Genomic DNA, 17,604 nt, shown 5'->3' on the forward strand with positions numbered 1-17,604 from the left:
CACATGACAGCGCACATTTAGATGTATCGCCATGCATAGGTTTCTTTTCTCCTTACATAGATATCAAGGTCGGTAGAAATTCTTACCAGATATATTGAAAGTTGCAGTGAAAACATCATTAACAAAGTAAAGTGTGAATGTAAAATGTTTCAGTTGATAACAATGATGTAACACAGGTCAGAGGTCAGGCTCTGCTACAGGATGACAGTCGACTGCACAATGTGGGTTTACTTTGAAAAGCTTATGGAAGTAAGCACAGTCAGAAGATCCTGCAGCCACATACTGCAAAGGGCCTTTGTGACAAAGCACTGCTTATGGTTTGGCTGTGGGCTAAACCCTGCCACCTGCTGTCCAGCCACAGGCAGACTTCACAACTCCACAAGCGAGTACGGAACAGAAGGGTTGAAAGTGAAGTCCACCAAACAGAGAGCAGTAGGCCTGACAGCACCGTTGTATGGGTGTGACTCTACTGTAGACGCGTCAAGCTACTAGATCAGTTTCACCAGCCCTGCCTCATATGAATTGGTACAACAGTGTCTCTAAGGTAAATGTACTTTTGCAAGCCTGCTGCAGTCTAAGATGGTCTGGATTTGCATGTGCATGCCTGTCCTCTTGGACAATGATAGCCTCTTGGTCCAAGAGGACAGCAAAAAGAAGACACTAACCCCAAGTTGCTCTCCGATGCATCCATGGGAGTGTGAATGTGTGTGACTGTTAGCTAGGAAGCACTGAAAAGCATCGAAGAAAATGCTTGTGTGAATGGGTGAATGTGGCATGTTGTACAATGTGCTTTGAGTGCTCTGGGGGCGTAGACAAGAGATGTGTAAGAATCAGACAATCCAGCAACAACCAGAGAACCACAAAGGGCTTAAATGCACAGAGGGCCAACGAGGGAAGTTGAAACACACAGGGAACACCGCTGGGAGGGAGACAGGCAGGAAGCAATACACTAAACACAGGACGTTAGACTTTCAAAGTAAAACAGGACTAAACTAAACATACACGATAGACATGATAGACACAGGGAGGCACAAACAGCAACAGACTAAATGAACAAGAACTCACAACCAGAAATACAAATGATTAAAGCAGGAAGAATGAGGAAACTAAACAATGCTAAATGAGAACATAGGAAACCTAGAAACATGGGTCATAGACCCAGGACCATGACACAGGCTAGAACTGTATTTTTGTGTCCTTTGTTTGTACTTTAGGAGATTTGTAGTAAAAATAACACATTTTGGCATCAACTTAAAGAACAGCAGATGTAAAATGTAAACGTGAGGTCAGAGTTTAAATGTGAAATGATATCAGAATGTGATATTTACAGTCCCCATATGCCAGTATCATGTCCTAAATGTTGCCAATACCAACAAAGGCAGCAGAATGTATATAGTAATAATAATAATAATAATAATAATGGATTGGATTTATATAGCGCTTTTCAAGGCACCCAAAGCGCTTTACAATGCCACTATTCATTCACTCTCGCATTCACACACTGGCAGAGGCAAGCTACGGTTGTAGCCACAGCTGCCCTGGGGCAGACTGACAGAAGCGAGGCTGCCATATCGCGCCATCGGCCCCTCTGGCCAACACCAGTAGGCGGTAGGGTAAAGTGTCTTGCCCAAGGACACAACGACCAGGACAGAGAGCCCAGGGATCGAACCGGCGACCTTCCGGTTACAGATACGCTTCCCAACCCCCTGAGCCACGGTCACCCCGAGTAGTATAGTACAGCTATAACACGTAGTTTTAAAGGTAAACGACTGCTAATGACAGTCTGACAGTACACAGTTCCTGGGGTACAAGGTTTCTGTCAGTTTTCAACCAATAAATGATGAACCTTCAAGACCTTGGTGGATGTCAGGCACATTTGAATGGATTGTTAACATGACAAGTGAAGAAATGGACTGGCACTTACAGTTTCTAGTGTTTCTGAAAGCTGATCTGTTATCAGCTTTCAAAATGCTGACACACGTTCTCCAGCTGCACTTACAAACTCACTTTAGTAGTTAGCGCAGTTCAGTTTCTCCAAGCTGTAACCGTGACAGCCTTGAGCGATCTGTGACACGACACATGATCAATGCTCAGCATCTAAAGCTTCATCCAGGTAACTGTTACACTGTAAACCTGAAGAAGTCAGCAGAACTTAAATCACTTGAGGTCACCGACTGCCTGAAGGTTTTTTTTTAAACTGATGAACTTAAAAGTAGAATTTTGTTTGACCCCCCCCGCCCCCCCATAGAATAAGTTCAATCAGAATGAATGAATGTTTTACCCAGAATATTATATCCCATACAAATGTTGCCTCTCAGGATCAACAGAAAAACATTCTCAGAGATTGAGGGATATCTTCCTAAATGTATATGGCATGGGAAGAAATCTAGACTAAAGATACAGATTTTACAACTGCCTACAGATGAGGGGGGGCAGGCGCTTCACAACCTTCTATATTATTACTGGGCTTGCCACGCACAAATAATCTCAGGGTGGTTCCATTCCTTTCTATACCAAGGCGAGCCACCGGTAGATACTTGGTGCTGTGACCCTCTTTCGCCTCTGTCTTTTATCTATTGGTCTGGCTGACCTTCCTCTTGGTGTCAGAATCATTTTATTTTGATGCCTACACTTAAGGTTTGGCATAATATTGCTGCCCACATGGGAAGAAGAGGTTTTTCTAGTGCACTGCAGCCTCTAATTAGGAATAAAGCTTTCCCTCCAGGTATTGGCATTAGTATATTTGATGACTATTCAGCTTAGTGCAGAAGCATGGTCCAAAACTTTTAGATCTGCCAAGAAATTGTTTTCCTGTAACCGACTCCAGGAAAGCCGTTACAGAATCGTACACAGACTGCAGCGTATGCCAGAGTTTCTAAATAAAATTCATCCTCAGATTTCTCCTCTTTGTGTAAAGTGCTATACGGATGTGGGGCCTTACTACCATTGCATATGGCAATGTCCTTTAATTACTAGATTTTGGAAAAATATTGCTATAGAGCTTCGCTCAATCTTTCAGCAGACGATCCCACTGAACCCTGTGCTGTTCGTTCTGGGTCTGTCTATAGAAGGGCTCTCTCTGTCTTCTGTACAGATGCTTTTGTTAGGTTTTGTTAACTTGTACTGTTTCAATGGATTCAGAGACGGTGCCTCACTGTTACACAATGGTACAGAGAAATGTTCAAGGTGCTGCCAATGGAGCGCCTTAGTGCCATTATAAATTGTGATGCTAAAGTGATGCTAAAATAAACTATTTGCTAAAGCATATAGTTAGGGCTGGACCAGGTGACCCTGAATCCTCCCTTAGTTATGCTGCAATAGACGTAGGCTGCCGGGGGATTCCCATGATGCATTGAGTTTTTCCTTTCCAGTCACCTTTCTCACTCACTATGTGTTAACAGACCTCTCTGCATTGAATCATATCTGTTAATAACCTCTGTCTCTCTTCCACAGCATGTCTTTATCCTGTCTTCCTTCTCTCACCCCAACCAATCACAGCAGATGGCCCCGCCCCTCCCTGAGCCTGGTTCTGCTGGAGGTTTCTTCCTGTTAAAAGGGAGTTTTTCCTTCCCACTGTCGCCAAAGTGCTTGCTCATAGGGGGTCATATGATTGTTGGGTTTTTCTCTGTATCTATGAAGCGCCTTGAGGCGACTTTTGGTGTGATTTGGCGCTATATAAATAAAATTGAATTGAATTGAATTGATGCATTCTGTAGGATATGGCGGTCTTTGCTTGATCACCTAGCTCGTGACCTTGCTGTGCATAAAGGGGATCACATAAAGGGGATCACATTTTGTTTTTAAACACAATAATTAATGTCTTTATTCACTTTTTTTTCTCTCCCCTTTTTCTTTCTTTTTTCTTTCCCTTGACTTTAAATGTGGAACGCTGTACATATTCTGAGCCAGACATGTACATCTATAACTCATGTACCTGTATTTGTTTTGTTCTTCTCTTCTTATTATTTCTATTTGGCTGTGCTGATTTGTTGCTGTTTGTATTGTTCCAAAAAAATCAATAAATCATTGTTAAAAAAATAATGTTGAAGTTTATCAGAACTTCAATATTTTGATCAGTACCTTCTTGGTTAACATTGATACTCAAATCAGAAATGTTTTGTAGTCCAGTTATTACCTAACATAAATAAGAAAATGAAATAAAATAAAAAAAAAACAAAAAACACCTCGTCTGGACTCTGTAGGGTTCTACAGGGAGTGCAGAATTATTAGGCAAATGAGTATTTTGTCCACATCATCCTCTTCATGCATGTTGTCTTACTCCAAGCTGTATAGGCTCGAAAGCCTACTACCAATTAAGCATATTAGGTGATGTGCATCTCTGTAATGAGAAGGGGTGTGGTCTAATGACATCAACACCCTATATCAGGTGTGCATAATTATTAGGCAACGTCCTTTCCTTTGGCAAAATGGGTCAAAAGAAGGACTTGATGGCTCAGAAAAGTCAAAAATAGTGAGATATCTTGCAGAGGGATGCAGCAGTCTCAAAATTGCAAAGCTTCTGAAGCGTGATCATCGAACAATCAAGCGTTTCATTCAAAATAGTCAACAGGGTCGCAAGAAGCGTGTGGAAAAACCAAGGCGCAAAATAACTGCCCATGAACTGAGAAAAGTCAAGCGTGCAGCTGCCAAGATGCCACTTGCCACCAGTTTGGCCATATTTCAGAGCTGCAACATCACTGGAGTGCCCAAAAGCACAAGGTGTGCAATACTCAGAGACATGGCCAAGGTAAGAAAGGCTGAAAGACGACCACCACTGAACAAGACACACAAGCTGAAACGTCAAGACTGGGCCAAGAAATATCTCAAGACTGGTTTTTCTAAGGTTTTATGGACTGATGAAATGAGAGTGAGTCTTGATGGGCCAGATGGATGGGCCCGTGGCTGGATTGGTAAAGGGCAGAGAGCTCCAGTCCGACTCAGACGCCAGCAAGGTGGAGGTGGAGTACTGGTTTGGGCTGGTATCATCAAAGATGAGCTTGTGGGGCCTTTTCGGGTTGAGGATGGAGTCAAGCTCAACTCCCAGTCCTACTGCCAGTTTCTGGAAGACACCTTCTTCAAGCAGTGGTACAGGAAGAAGTCTGCATCCTTCAAGAAAAACATGATTTTCATGCAGGACAATGCTCCATCACACGCGTCCAAGTACTCCACAGCGTGGCTGGCAAGAAAGGGTATAAAAGAAGAAAAACTAATGACATGGCCTCCTTGTTCACCTGATCTGAACCCCATTGAGAACCTGTGGTCCATCATCAAATGTGAGATTTACAAGGAGGGAAAACAGTACACCTCTCTGAACAGTGTCTGGGAGGCTGTGGTTGCTGCTGCACGCAATGTTGATGGTGAACAGATCAAAACACTGACAGAATCCATGGATGGCAGGCTTTTGAGTGTCCTTGCAAAGAAAGGTGGCTATATTGGTCGCTGATTTGTTTTTGTTTTGTTTTTGAATGTCAGAAATGTATATTTGTGAATGTGGAGATGTTATATTGGTTTCACTGGTAAAAATAAATAATTGAAATGGGTATATATTTGTTTTTTGTTAAGTTGCCTAATAATTCTGCACAGTAATAGTCACCTGCACACACAGATATCCCCCTAAAATAGCTAAAACTAAAAACAAACTACTTCCAAAAACATTCAGCTTTGATATTAATGAGTTTTTTGGGTTCATTGAGAACATGGTTGTTGTTCAATAATAACATTATTCCTCAAAAATACAACTTGCCTAATAATTCTGCACTCCCTGTAGTAGTAGTCTAATGTTTGACATTTTTCCAAGAGGCTGATAACAAGTCCAAAACAAGAATTCTAGCTTTCAAAAGGCTGCTTAATATTTCCCTGAACAAAAACACTGCGACATTGTTTCAGAAAGAGAAGAACTCAGCATTTGCTCTGAATGAGCAGCAAGATATTCCTCCAATAAATTTCAGCCATTTCTCTACATGATCAAACCACTTTCTCTTTGCTTTAACCAGCTCATGTCACTTCCCTAACAATTACTCTGAGCTTTTTTCATTAGTTCAGATTTTTTCTTTAGCTCCTTCATCTTAAATGTAAAAGATTAGACACTGTTATCTCCGTATACAACGGAGAGCACTGCAGTAAAAACAAACTGTATATATGTCAGAGTAAACACACTGTCTACAGTTTAACATCTTAGCAGTCTGCCTCAGTTACCATGGTGAACTCAGTCAGCTGTTAGCTTATTAGCTGTTAGCTTATTCGCTGTTAGCTTACGGTGTCACTGAGTGAGAACTACTTTGCTAACTTGTCACTAAAATGACGTGAAAAACAGAAATTTAAATAAAATAAGGACACTCACCGTGATCTAACAATGCTGTAACATGAATGAATGCAGAGTAATGTATGGACGGTGTTTCTACACTTTCAATAAGACTTCAATCACATTTCAAAGGCAACAACTGCAGACAAGTAGATGCACCTCCATATCTGAGAGGAAATTAGCTCACTAGTTGACTCTTTGTTAGAAACAAGAAATAAAAGATAAAAACCTAAACAATTTTTTAAGTTTTTCAAATATTTATGGAATGTTTCATAAAGATGTGAAAGCAAACAAAAAACAACAACAATAATAATAACTGCAGCAAAATCTAAGTTTAAGAACTTGGGAGCAACTAATAAAAGACACAAATGTTACTTTTACCCCATTGTCTTAGATTAGTTCAGGTATTAGATCAGACTAAAGACATATTTTATGTTTGAGGACAAACAGACCCTGGGCGTAAAAGCTATTTAAGCTAGCTCTGAGACTGAGACATTTGTTATGTACATGTTTGCAGTGCCGGGAGGAGCTGCATCACCACCCACAGCTTTAGAAAGATGGACACTGAAGATTTTATTCTGAGCTGATTATAAATCAATGACCTAATCGCTGTTTCCGTCCTATGCTGATGACTGAATCACCGTCAAAGTGCTCATGTTAAGTACACAAAGCAGCAAACTAATATCTAACTGTGATTTTATCCTGTGCATAAACTTCCACAAATCAGTTTGCTCCGAGCCAGAAACACATCCATCGCTTGTTGAAGAAAATCTGCCAGAGAGCAGGTTAAGGTTACAGTTACACTGGTAACTGACTCAGAGTTCAGGTCTCTTTCTGGAAGAGTAAATCTGAGTTTCCTACATTTGGAACAGGACCCTGTACTATCTGGTTTATCCTGGTAACCTCAGGGTTAACCCTGGGTCTTCTCTAAGAAGAAGCTGATTTACCTCTTATTGGGATAAATCACCACGGTAACTTGTGCAGATTAGAGGTCAACACATAGAAAATCCCTCAGACCTCTCTGCAGGAGAATAGGAGGGTTTAAAGTTTTTAATTAGTGTCTGATGTCTTTGTTTTAATTGATAAGCTTCAGCAATAAACACAGATTCTAAGAAACAGCTTTATTCCTTGGTTTTCAACAACAATTTATTGTTCTATAAGAATGAATATAATGATCCTGAAACAGGACACCTATGCTACACCTGCTCATATCAAATGTGTAGATAGCCTATGTCTGTTTTTATATTTAATGCTTTTAAATCCTGAGACAGTACTCTGCAGCCAAGAGAAGAAAAACGAAAACTGTTGGGAACTGGGTTACTACACAGCGAAAGGGTTACATGAAAGGATGTGGGACCTCTGGAGTCTTTGATACCCAACATCCAGACTGACGGTGAAACAAAGAGTAGCTCCGTGTTCCAGCCTTCCGTAGAAGGAACTGCTAATCCCAACTGGAGATTACTGAGGTACAACACAAGTGCTACAGCAAAGGGGAACCAGGGCTTCAGGTCAGGGGGGAGATGTCATCACCGTCACCTGTATTGGGTACCAAGCCCACGAGAGGTGCGTTGAGTGCAAGAGAAGCTGACCTGGTGAAGCTGGAAAACTAGACCACAGTCAGGGAGGGTCCAGGTTTCTGACTACCAAGACTACGTTCAAGGTTCAAGGTTCTTTATTTGTCACATGCATAGTTATACAAGTATAACACACAGTGAAATGTAGCCTGACACGCTCCTCGACATGTGCAAAAATGGGGGGGGGGTAGAGGAAGAACATTATATATATATATATATATATATATATATATATATATAGTATATACATTGGGTGAATGTGCAGTAGTAGCAGCAAGCAGGTGAATTCTGTACATTAATATGAATAGACATCTGACTATTTTACAGGATAGACAATGTAAACATATTTGAAGTCCCCTCTGAAGGTCTACAAGAAGAAGTGAATGCAACATTACAGGCAGTCCTTACTGGGATCATCAGGGAAGCCAACAAGCTGATCTACAGCACAGCAGCAGGGATCACAAAGATTTTTGGCTTCAAGACGAACAGCAGCAAGGAGCAGTACCCTCCATGGAGAAGGAGACTCGAGCTAGTCTAGAATGAAGTTAGCCAACTATCAGAGCTGCAGAAAGGTGTGATAAAGAAAGGGACGCCTAAGAAGTACAGCAGGCTGTCCATACCTGAGGCCTTGAAAACTGCCAAGTAAATGCTCACAGCCTTAGACAGTAGCTTGAAGAGGTACACCAGAGAGTTACAATATGAGAACAGCCTCACATGAACTGGAGCCAGAGCAGATAGGAGAAGGATGCAACCCATAACAGCAATGCTCAGTGGCCACTGGATCTAAGAGCAGATCAAACCTCCCTGAACAAGATCCAGTGACCATCACAGTGGCAGACATCCAAGAACGGGTCTCCAGTATGAAGAGTTGCACAGCTCCAGGCCCTGACATGGTTCACGCCTGCTGGTTGAAGTTGTCTGGCAGCACTCATATGAATGAGAAGGGTGGCACACCAGCTACTGATAGACAGAACAGTCGCCTGGGACTGTAAGACCAAACTGACCAACCCGTGCACTACCTGGACTGACTACAAGAGAGCCTGTAACTCAATGCCCCACGCCTGGATCCTGGAATGCTGAGAACTATACAAGATCAACAGGACCCTAAGAGCCTTCATCAGGAACTCAATGGGGATGTGGCGAACAACACTGGAGGCCAACTTCAAGCTCATATCTCACCACCAAGTGCAGGATCTACCAAGGAGATGCTCTGTCCCCACTGCTGTTCTGCATAGGCCTGACCCCCCTCAGTGAGATCATCAACAAAACTGCCTACGGATACCGACTACGGAACGCAGCAGCTGTCAGCCACCTCCTGTACATGGATGACATCAAGCTGTACGCCAGGAGTGAAGGAGACATCGATTCACTGATCCACACCACCAGGATATACAGCAATGACATCGGGATGTCGTTCGGACTGGAGAAGTGTAGTCAGATGATATCAAAGAGAGGGAAGGTAGTCAGAACTGAGGGGATCAACACTGCAGACATCGAGGGCAGCTACAAGTACCTGGGGACCCTACAGGTAAGTAGGAAAACCGAAGAGGCCACGAAGAGGTCACTAAGAAAGCTGCAATCACCAAATACTTATATAAAGTAAGGCAAGTCCCGAGGAGTCCACTGAATGGTAAGAACCAGATAGAGGCGATCAGCATCTACTATTATAACCTGCTGGGATAATAAGCTGGCTAAAGGAGGAGACAGAAACCACTGGCATCAAGACAAGGAAGGTCTTTAGTATGCATGGAGGGCTTCACACCAACTCCAGCACCCTGAGGCTGTACCTGAGAGAGAGGAGAAGCAACCATCATGGAAAGACAGGCCAAACTGGCCAAACAGGTCAAACTGGTCAAACACGTCAAACATTCAAACAGGCAAAGATACTGCACAGCAGGACGCTCCCAGGCCTCTGGTAGAGGGCCGAGCTTGAAGGATAGACCGCCCGCAGGCGCGAGAGGGGAATTAATGAATATATATGTGTGTGTGTGTTCTACTTTGTATAGTCTACATATTTTCTTCATCTGTTTTTATAACATTATTGTTGTTCGTCTATGCTGCATCTATCCGTCTCTGTCCGCCCTGCTTGGGCTGTGCCAACTGTGGGAGCCCTTTCATTATTTACATCATTAAGAAGAAAGGCAGCACAAGCAGATGCTAACAAATCATGTAAGGATACATTAACAGCAGAGAGATGGGTCTTTTCAGAGGCTCAAAGCTTTATTCATGTACACATGCCAAATGAGTGCACTTACCTTGCCCTGACCTTTCATTAATACTATACTGGAGATAATGGATGGCTGTGCAAGTCGCCATGGAGATTCCACTTGAACAGTGCTCAGGGAGCGAGCTGATTTCTTAATGATCTGATATTCCTGGAAATTGAATGAAGCAAAACAAAGTCTGACAAATAAATTTCCAAACAGTTATTTACATAGTGATGAGACCTTCTTTCACTTAGTCTCTGACATAATTTGCATTTTCACACGTTAGGAAAATACCTTTTTTTCCTGTTACACGTTACAGGTCTATGTTAATGTATATCTAGCTACACAACATTAAGAGGCTATCATTCTGATTTATTTTTCTCAGTTAAGCGCTCATGCCATTTTTTATCTAACACTGGGAGAAAGAACCTGTGACACTGACTGACCTGTCTCACTCCAGACGGGTCCAGCTGTTGAGGTAGGGAGTGTTTACGTCGGCCGGGCTTCTCCACCATTTCAAAGGAGCTCATCCCATTAGCCACAAACAGTTCATCATCCTCACCCACTGATTCCAGGCGAGTGCTCCCTCCTAGGTCGAGAGAAACATCTCAAATCTTTGACATGAAAATGAACCAGCTATGGTTATGTCAAACAGAGGTGCACAGTTTCCTTTGTAACAACCATGTTGTTGTTACTGAACAGTGTGTTTCTGTGAAACACTAACCCTGGGGTCGGCTGCACAGCTTCGTGGCCGTGGGGCTGCAGCAGGATCTTTGGGCTGTTTCCTCCTGACTTTGCTCTTCTAATTTCTCCAGGCTATCAACCTGCAAGGACACGCACACTCTCTTTGTAAGCAGCTATGAACATCTGACACTCCTTTGGCACCTACCAAAGAACACACAACAAATATTTGTTCAGACAGTAAAATACATTTTACTGATCTGCCAAAAAACTAAAGCTATTTCTGTGTTTCTGTTATTAGACTGTGGGACAGTAACACCCGATGCGCTAACACTTCAGTTCAAAGGTTTAACACTGTAAAGTGCAGCCGTCACCACAGATATTAAAAGCAGCACCGAGCGCACTCACTGCGTGCTAAATCACCAGATTAATGATTTTTCTGCGACACTAATTTCATCTTTTTTGCAGCAGTGTTTAAGTTTACTGTTATATTTGGGGTTTCACTTCTGATTCTCAAGGTCCTGATTTAATTCAGTTCAATTTTGACTCAGACAGAAATATTATAATTATGATCGTGTATCTTGGACATGCTGTCGAAAGAACCTCTCTAAACCACAGCTGTCAAACTCCAGTCCTCGAGGGCCGCTGTTCTGAAACTTTTCCATCTGTTCCTGCTGCAACACACCTGAATACAATTAGCAGGTCATTAGCACGACTCAGTAGAACTGACTGCATGCTGAGGTGGAAGCCCTGACCCTACATGCAAGTGTTTGGAGAAATTATATCATGTTCATTCACTCATGAGCTGCTGTAACATTTGACTCTGGTAGCATTGACGACTGGAGTCACTACTAACTGACTCAGTGACATTCAAATTAATTTATAAGTTTCACATCATGTGTCTTCCTGGATTTTGGTTGATATTCTCCCTCACAGTGAAAATGAAACTACCATAAAACTTTTTATTCTAAGTGAGCAAACTTTCAAATTCAGCAAGAGGTCAAAAAACGATTTGTCTCACTTTACATATTATCTGTTTGTACCATGTAGGACTTGTGCAGACTGGTGCTACTGTTGGAAGTCTTGGTGTGAGCAGCCTGGGACAGGGATGAAGTGGAACTGCAGGTGCTGACAAGGTCTGGCAGACTGGCGGATGGAAAAGGATCAAAGCCTACATCTGAATCCTCCTGCAAGGACAACAATGGATGTGTACATGCAAACCATATTTTTACAAAACCTTCAAAAATGCAGCCTACTACTGTCATACTAGTTTAAGGAGCTTGGAAAGAAAAGCGTCTGGACTTCTTTAAGTTGCTTGAAGACGTTTCACCTCTCACATCCGAGAAGCTTCTTCAGGATCATTAGGGGGTCCATGTCCCTCTTGGGGGGGGGACACTCCCACAGGGCTTAAATCTGGGACCCCGAAATTTCCTTTTCCCTTTCGGATTTCCTTACCTGGATGATTGAGCATGCATCAAGACATTTTAACCCACTTTGGCAAGGACTGTCTAAAGCTAGTACATAAGTACAAACAAACAGCACGTAGGATGGCTGATTTCCTCCAGACATGGAGGATCGTGTGCCTGGCGGGACTGTCGATCGAGGACGCTGAAGATATCTACCTATTTGGAACCATGGTAACAGGGTTCTGGCTGATCGGAGCTGGCTTGGCCCTGGCTTATTGGAGAATTAAGAAAGCGGAACCAGCTGTTCAAACCCCCCCAAGGCTGCCCGCTGGGATTGAAACGATGGGACGAGGTGTGACTTCTCAGAACGGGCTCACTGAGTGCAGCATGGTTAAGAGCTTGGAGGCGCTTACGGCCGCAGTGAATACTCAGAATAAGACCTCTGAGCGTATATTGGATTACATCAGGGAAGAATCCACTCGGAACAACACCTCTGGGCGGAAGCTGGATTACATCGCGGATCAGTTGGCTGCAGTCGTGAGGCCTCAGAATCTGCTCTGTGAGCAAAAGAGTGACAAGACCACGGAATTGAAGGTAAATAACATCATGGAGAAACTCGCAGCTATCCAACAGGAGATTGAGAGACCAGTGTCGGAGTGTTAAAAACAGCTTGAAATTCTCCTGAGTTGTTTGTAAAAGAAAGATTACCATCATAATGCGGCTACCCCTTCAGCGCCAGCTGTGGGCTCAAGGCCGGAGCTGAACAACAACACCCTGATAACGACTGTGTTGAGTCTGTTCCTTCCCATTACACGCAAGGCCACCTGGGTTGGCTGGAAGACTGTTTACTTAGCCTGATAGGGCAGAGGACACTGTCTCAGCTGAACTATGGACACGCACACACATACACTTACACTGATAAGCACTCACACATCCCCCGTCCCCTTCCAACGCCTTCGATGCTTGTTGCCTCCTGGGAACACGAGGCGGGTCTGGGCCCGCGCTGGAGAGTCGGCGCAGTGGCAGGATGGCTGCTGTGTTGCCTGGGATTACTCCTTATCCCTTACCCAACCCTGTTGCTGGTCACGTGCTCTATAATGTTGCACTGTGGACATTTATGTGCTTTCTGTGCAGAGGAGTTTTTTTGTTTCCTGTTCTCACGCTGTCCTCTATAGCCCAGCATGAGCAGAGGTCTCTTTTTTTTCCTCTTGTACTTTCCCATTGTAGTGTACATTTCAGTGTTTTTTTCTATAATGCAACCGTTCTCTGACTTGTATCCCCATGTGATGTCTGTGTTGTGTGTGTAAGGTCGGGGGGCGGGTTCATTCCACTGCAGGGCAACCTGCCACTGTATGTGGCGAATAAAATTTGAACTTGAACTTGATTGTGGAGGATGCAGAATTGGTCCTAGCACTGAACCCTGTGGAACTCCATAATTAACCTCAGTGTGTGAAGAGGACTCTCCATTTACATGCACAAACTGGAGTCTATTAGATAGATATGATACAAACCACTGCAGTGCAGTACCTGTAATACCTGCAGCATGTTCTAATCGCTCTAATAGGATATTATGGTCGACAGTATCGAGCGCTGCACTGAGGTCTAGCAGGACAAGCACAGAGATGAGTCCACTGTCAGAGGCCATAAGAAGATCATTTGTAACCTTCACTAAAGCTGTTTCTGTGCTGTGATGAGCTCTGAAACCTGACTGAAACTCTTCAATAAGCCTCTGCAGATGATCTGTTAGCTGTTTGACAACTACTCTTTCAAGGATGTTTGATATGAAAGGAAGGTTGGAGATTGGCCTATAATTAGCTAAGACTGCTGGGTCTAGAGATGCTTTTTGAGTAACGGTTTAACTGCAGCCAGCTTGAAGGCCTGTGGTACATAGCTGATTATTAGAGATAGGTTGATCATATTTAAGATCGAAGCATTAATTAGTTACTTTAGTCTCAGTTTCACGTTTTGCCTTTTAATTATGTTATGGTTCTAGCCTCAATAAATTGCTCACTTTCTGTTCAAACTCACTCACGCCTCCAGTGTCTGTGTTTGTGCACTTACCCTACTGGCAACCACCAGCTGGACCAGACCTGTAGCAGAGCGGAGGATGGCAACAGCCTCCTGATGAGTAAGACCCACCAAAGACTGATTATTAATCATCAGTAACTCATCACCAGCATGAAGACGCCCATCCCTGTAAAACAGACACACACACACGCACACACACACACACACACACACACGCACACACACACACGCACACACACACACGCACACACACACGCACACACACACACGCACACGCACACACGCACACGCACACGCACACACACACAGAGAAGGGGGGTTGGAGAGAGGTCAACAAATATAAACTAAACCATGTATTTTATACATTTTTCCTTCCTAACTGCACCTGTAAATGGCGCCTCCCTCCTCTATATGTGTAATGATGATGCCATGAGGGGAACGCTTGGAGCCACGCCCCCCTGTGATCTTTATTCCAAGGCCCTCCTGACCCTTCACCATGTGCATTTTCCAGATGTGGTTGGTATCTCTGGGCTACAAAAAAACACATGAAAAACAAACAACTTATCATACAGAGTCAGATATAAATGTTACTACATACTAGATATATTATCAGTAATGTGCAAAAACATGAATTATGTAGAAAACAGGAGCAAAAATAAGCTAGCTACACACATTTTGCATGATATACAGGAATGACATACCAGTTGTTTCTCACAACACTGACCTACATGTTAAACCGCTATCCCATTACTCTCTTGCTTTCCTTGGAAATCTTTAATTAAACATGGACTAACTTACATGGACCGGCTGGTCATATGCAATCATGTGGTTAAGGTCCATTGAGGCACTATTGATAAATCACCAAAAAAGCACCAGCTCTTCCCCTGCAAACGACTATATTTTCTGCCCTGCTGGTTGGTTGCTCCACGTTGACAATGTACAGCGGCTTGCAAAAGTATTGGGCCCCCTTGAACTTTCCCACATTTTGTCACATTACAGCCACAAACATGAATCAATTTGATTGGAATTCCAGGTGAAAGACCAACACAAAGTGGTGCACACGTGAGAAGTGGAACGAAAATCAGACATGATTCCAAACATGTTTTACAAATAAATAACTGCAAAGTGGGGTGTGTGTAATTATTCAGCCCCCTGAGTCAATACTTTGTAGAACCACCTTTTGCTGCAGTTCCAGCTGCCAGTCTTTTAGGGTCTGTCTCTACCAGCTTTGCACATCTACAGACTGAAATCTTTGCCCATTCTTCTTTGAAACAGCTCCAGCTCAGTCAGATTAGCTGGGCAGCGTTTGTGAACAGCAGTTTTCAGATCTTGCCACAGATTCTCGATTGGATTTAGATCTGGACTTTGACTGGGCCGTTCTAACACATGGATATGTTTTGTTTTAAACCATCCCATTGTTGCCCTGGCTTTATGTTTAGGGTCGTTGTCCTGCTGGAAGGTGAACCTCCGCCCCAGTCTCAAGTCTTTTGCAGACTCCAAGAGGTTTTCTTCCAAGACTGCCCTGTATTTGGCTCCATCCATCTTCCCATCAACTCTGACCAGCTTCCCTGTCCCTGCTGAAGAGAAGCCCCCCCAGAGCATGATGCTGCCACCACCATGTTTGACAGTGGGGATGGTGTGTTCAGAGTGATGAGCAGTGTTAGTTTTCACACATAGCGTTTTGCATTTTGGCCAAAAAGTTCCATGTTGGTCTCATCTGACCAGAGCAGCTTCTTCCACATGTTTGCTGTGTCCCCACATGGCTTGTGGCAAACTGCAAACGGGACTTCTTATGGTTTTCTGTTAACAATGGCTTTCTTCTTGCCACTCTTCCATAAAGGCCAACTTTGTGCAGTGCACGACTAATAGTTGTCCTATGGACAGATTCCCCCACCTGAGCTGTAGATCTCTGCAGCTCGTCCAGAGTCACCGTGGGCCTCTTGGCTGCATTTCTGATCAGCGCTCTCCTTGTTCGGCCTGTGACTTTAGGTGGACGGCCTTGTCTCGGTAGCTTTACAGTTGTGCCATACTCCTTCCATTTCTGAATGATGGCTTGAACAGTGCTCCGTGGATGTTCAAGGCTTGGGAAATCTTTTTGTAGCCTAAGAGCTGCTTTAAATTTCTCAGTAACTTTATCCCTGACCTGTCTGGTGTCTAAATCCAATCGAGAATCTGTGGCAAGATCTGAAAACTGCTGTTCACAAACGCTGTCCATCTAATCTGACTGAGCTGGAGCTGTTCTGCAAAGAAGAATGAGCAAAGATTTCAGTCTGTAGATGTGCAAAGCTGGTAGAGACATACCCTAAAAGACTGGCAGCTGGAACTGCAGCAAAAGGTGGTTCTACAAAGTATTGACTCAGGGGGCTGAATAATTACGCACACCCCACTTTGCAGTTATTTATTTGTAAAACATGTTTGGAATCATGTCTGATTTTCGTTCCACTTCTCACGTGTGCACCACTTTGTGTTGGTCTTTCACCTGGAATTCCAATAACATTGATTCATGTTTGTGGCTGTAATGTGACAAAATGTGGAAAAGTTCAAGGGGGCCCAATACTTTTGCAAACCACTGTATATAAAGTCATGTGTTACATTAACTTATAGTATAAAAAAGCATGTTCTGACACAACTGCTAGTAGAGTTAAGTGATAAAATTATAAAAGTTATTATTATGCAAAACACTTTCCTTAATAGCAATATAAAACATGGTTAATACAAAGTCGATCAAGCTCATTCCATCCATGTTTTAACAGACAGCACGAAAGCCCAATGACAACAGTGCAGCACCAAACCAATCATGTTGGAACTGAGTTAGAGCCATCTCAGATTAGGTTGGCACTGTGTAGGAGGAGCACCAGACAGCAGTGCACAAAATTTTGGGACCTACACACTAGTAAGTAAGGTAGGAGTGTGAGCAAGACAATAGCATGTGTTTGGAAAACACCCCATGGTACACATGGATCAAAATAAAAGATATACATTAGGATTACGATATATTTAAAACAATATATATAAAAATTCCCACTCGCCCCTGCGGGCGGTCAATCCATCAAGCTCGGGTCCTCTACCAGAGGCCTGGGAGCTTGAGGGTCCTGCAGTATCTTAGCTGTTCCCAGGACTGCGCTCTTCTGGACAGAGATCTCCGCTGTTGTTCCCGGGATCTGCTGGAGCCACTCGCCTAGCTTGGGAGTCACCGCACCGAGTGCTCCGATTACCACGGGGACCACCGTCACCTTCACCCTCCACATCTTCTCCAGCTCTTCTCTGAGCCCTTGGTATTTCTCCAGCTTCTTGTGTTCCTTCTTCCTGATGTTGCTGTCATTTGGTATCACTACATCGATCACTACGGCCGTCTTCTTCTGTTTGTCCTCCACCACTATGTCTGGTTGGTTAGCCACCATCATTTT

General features: G+C 43.5%; 1 protein-coding gene across 2 annotated transcripts in view; it reads right to left on the reverse strand.

Annotated features, from left to right (window-relative positions):
- Positions 1-17,604, reverse strand: part of pdzd2 (PDZ domain containing 2) — an 80,739-nt gene that overhangs the window by 30,881 nt on the left and 32,254 nt on the right. For both annotated transcript variants that reach the window (XM_084945199.1, XM_084945200.1), the window contains exons 6-11: positions 14,583-14,728; positions 14,231-14,363; positions 11,807-11,950; positions 10,807-10,906; positions 10,529-10,671; positions 10,131-10,250 (exon numbers count right to left, since the gene is read on the reverse strand). In XM_084945199.1, coding sequence (XP_084801325.1) covers positions 10,131-10,250; positions 10,529-10,671; positions 10,807-10,906; positions 11,807-11,950; positions 14,231-14,363; positions 14,583-14,728 — 786 coding nt within the window. The remainder of the gene's footprint in view (positions 1-10,130; positions 10,251-10,528; positions 10,672-10,806; positions 10,907-11,806; positions 11,951-14,230; positions 14,364-14,582; positions 14,729-17,604) is intronic.

This window comes from Perissodus microlepis, chromosome 12, assembly GCF_051167445.1.
Source record: "Perissodus microlepis isolate ML-2025 ecotype Zambia chromosome 12, ASM5116744v1, whole genome shotgun sequence".
In the NCBI taxonomy this organism is placed as follows: domain Eukaryota; kingdom Metazoa; phylum Chordata; class Actinopteri; order Cichliformes; family Cichlidae; genus Perissodus; species Perissodus microlepis.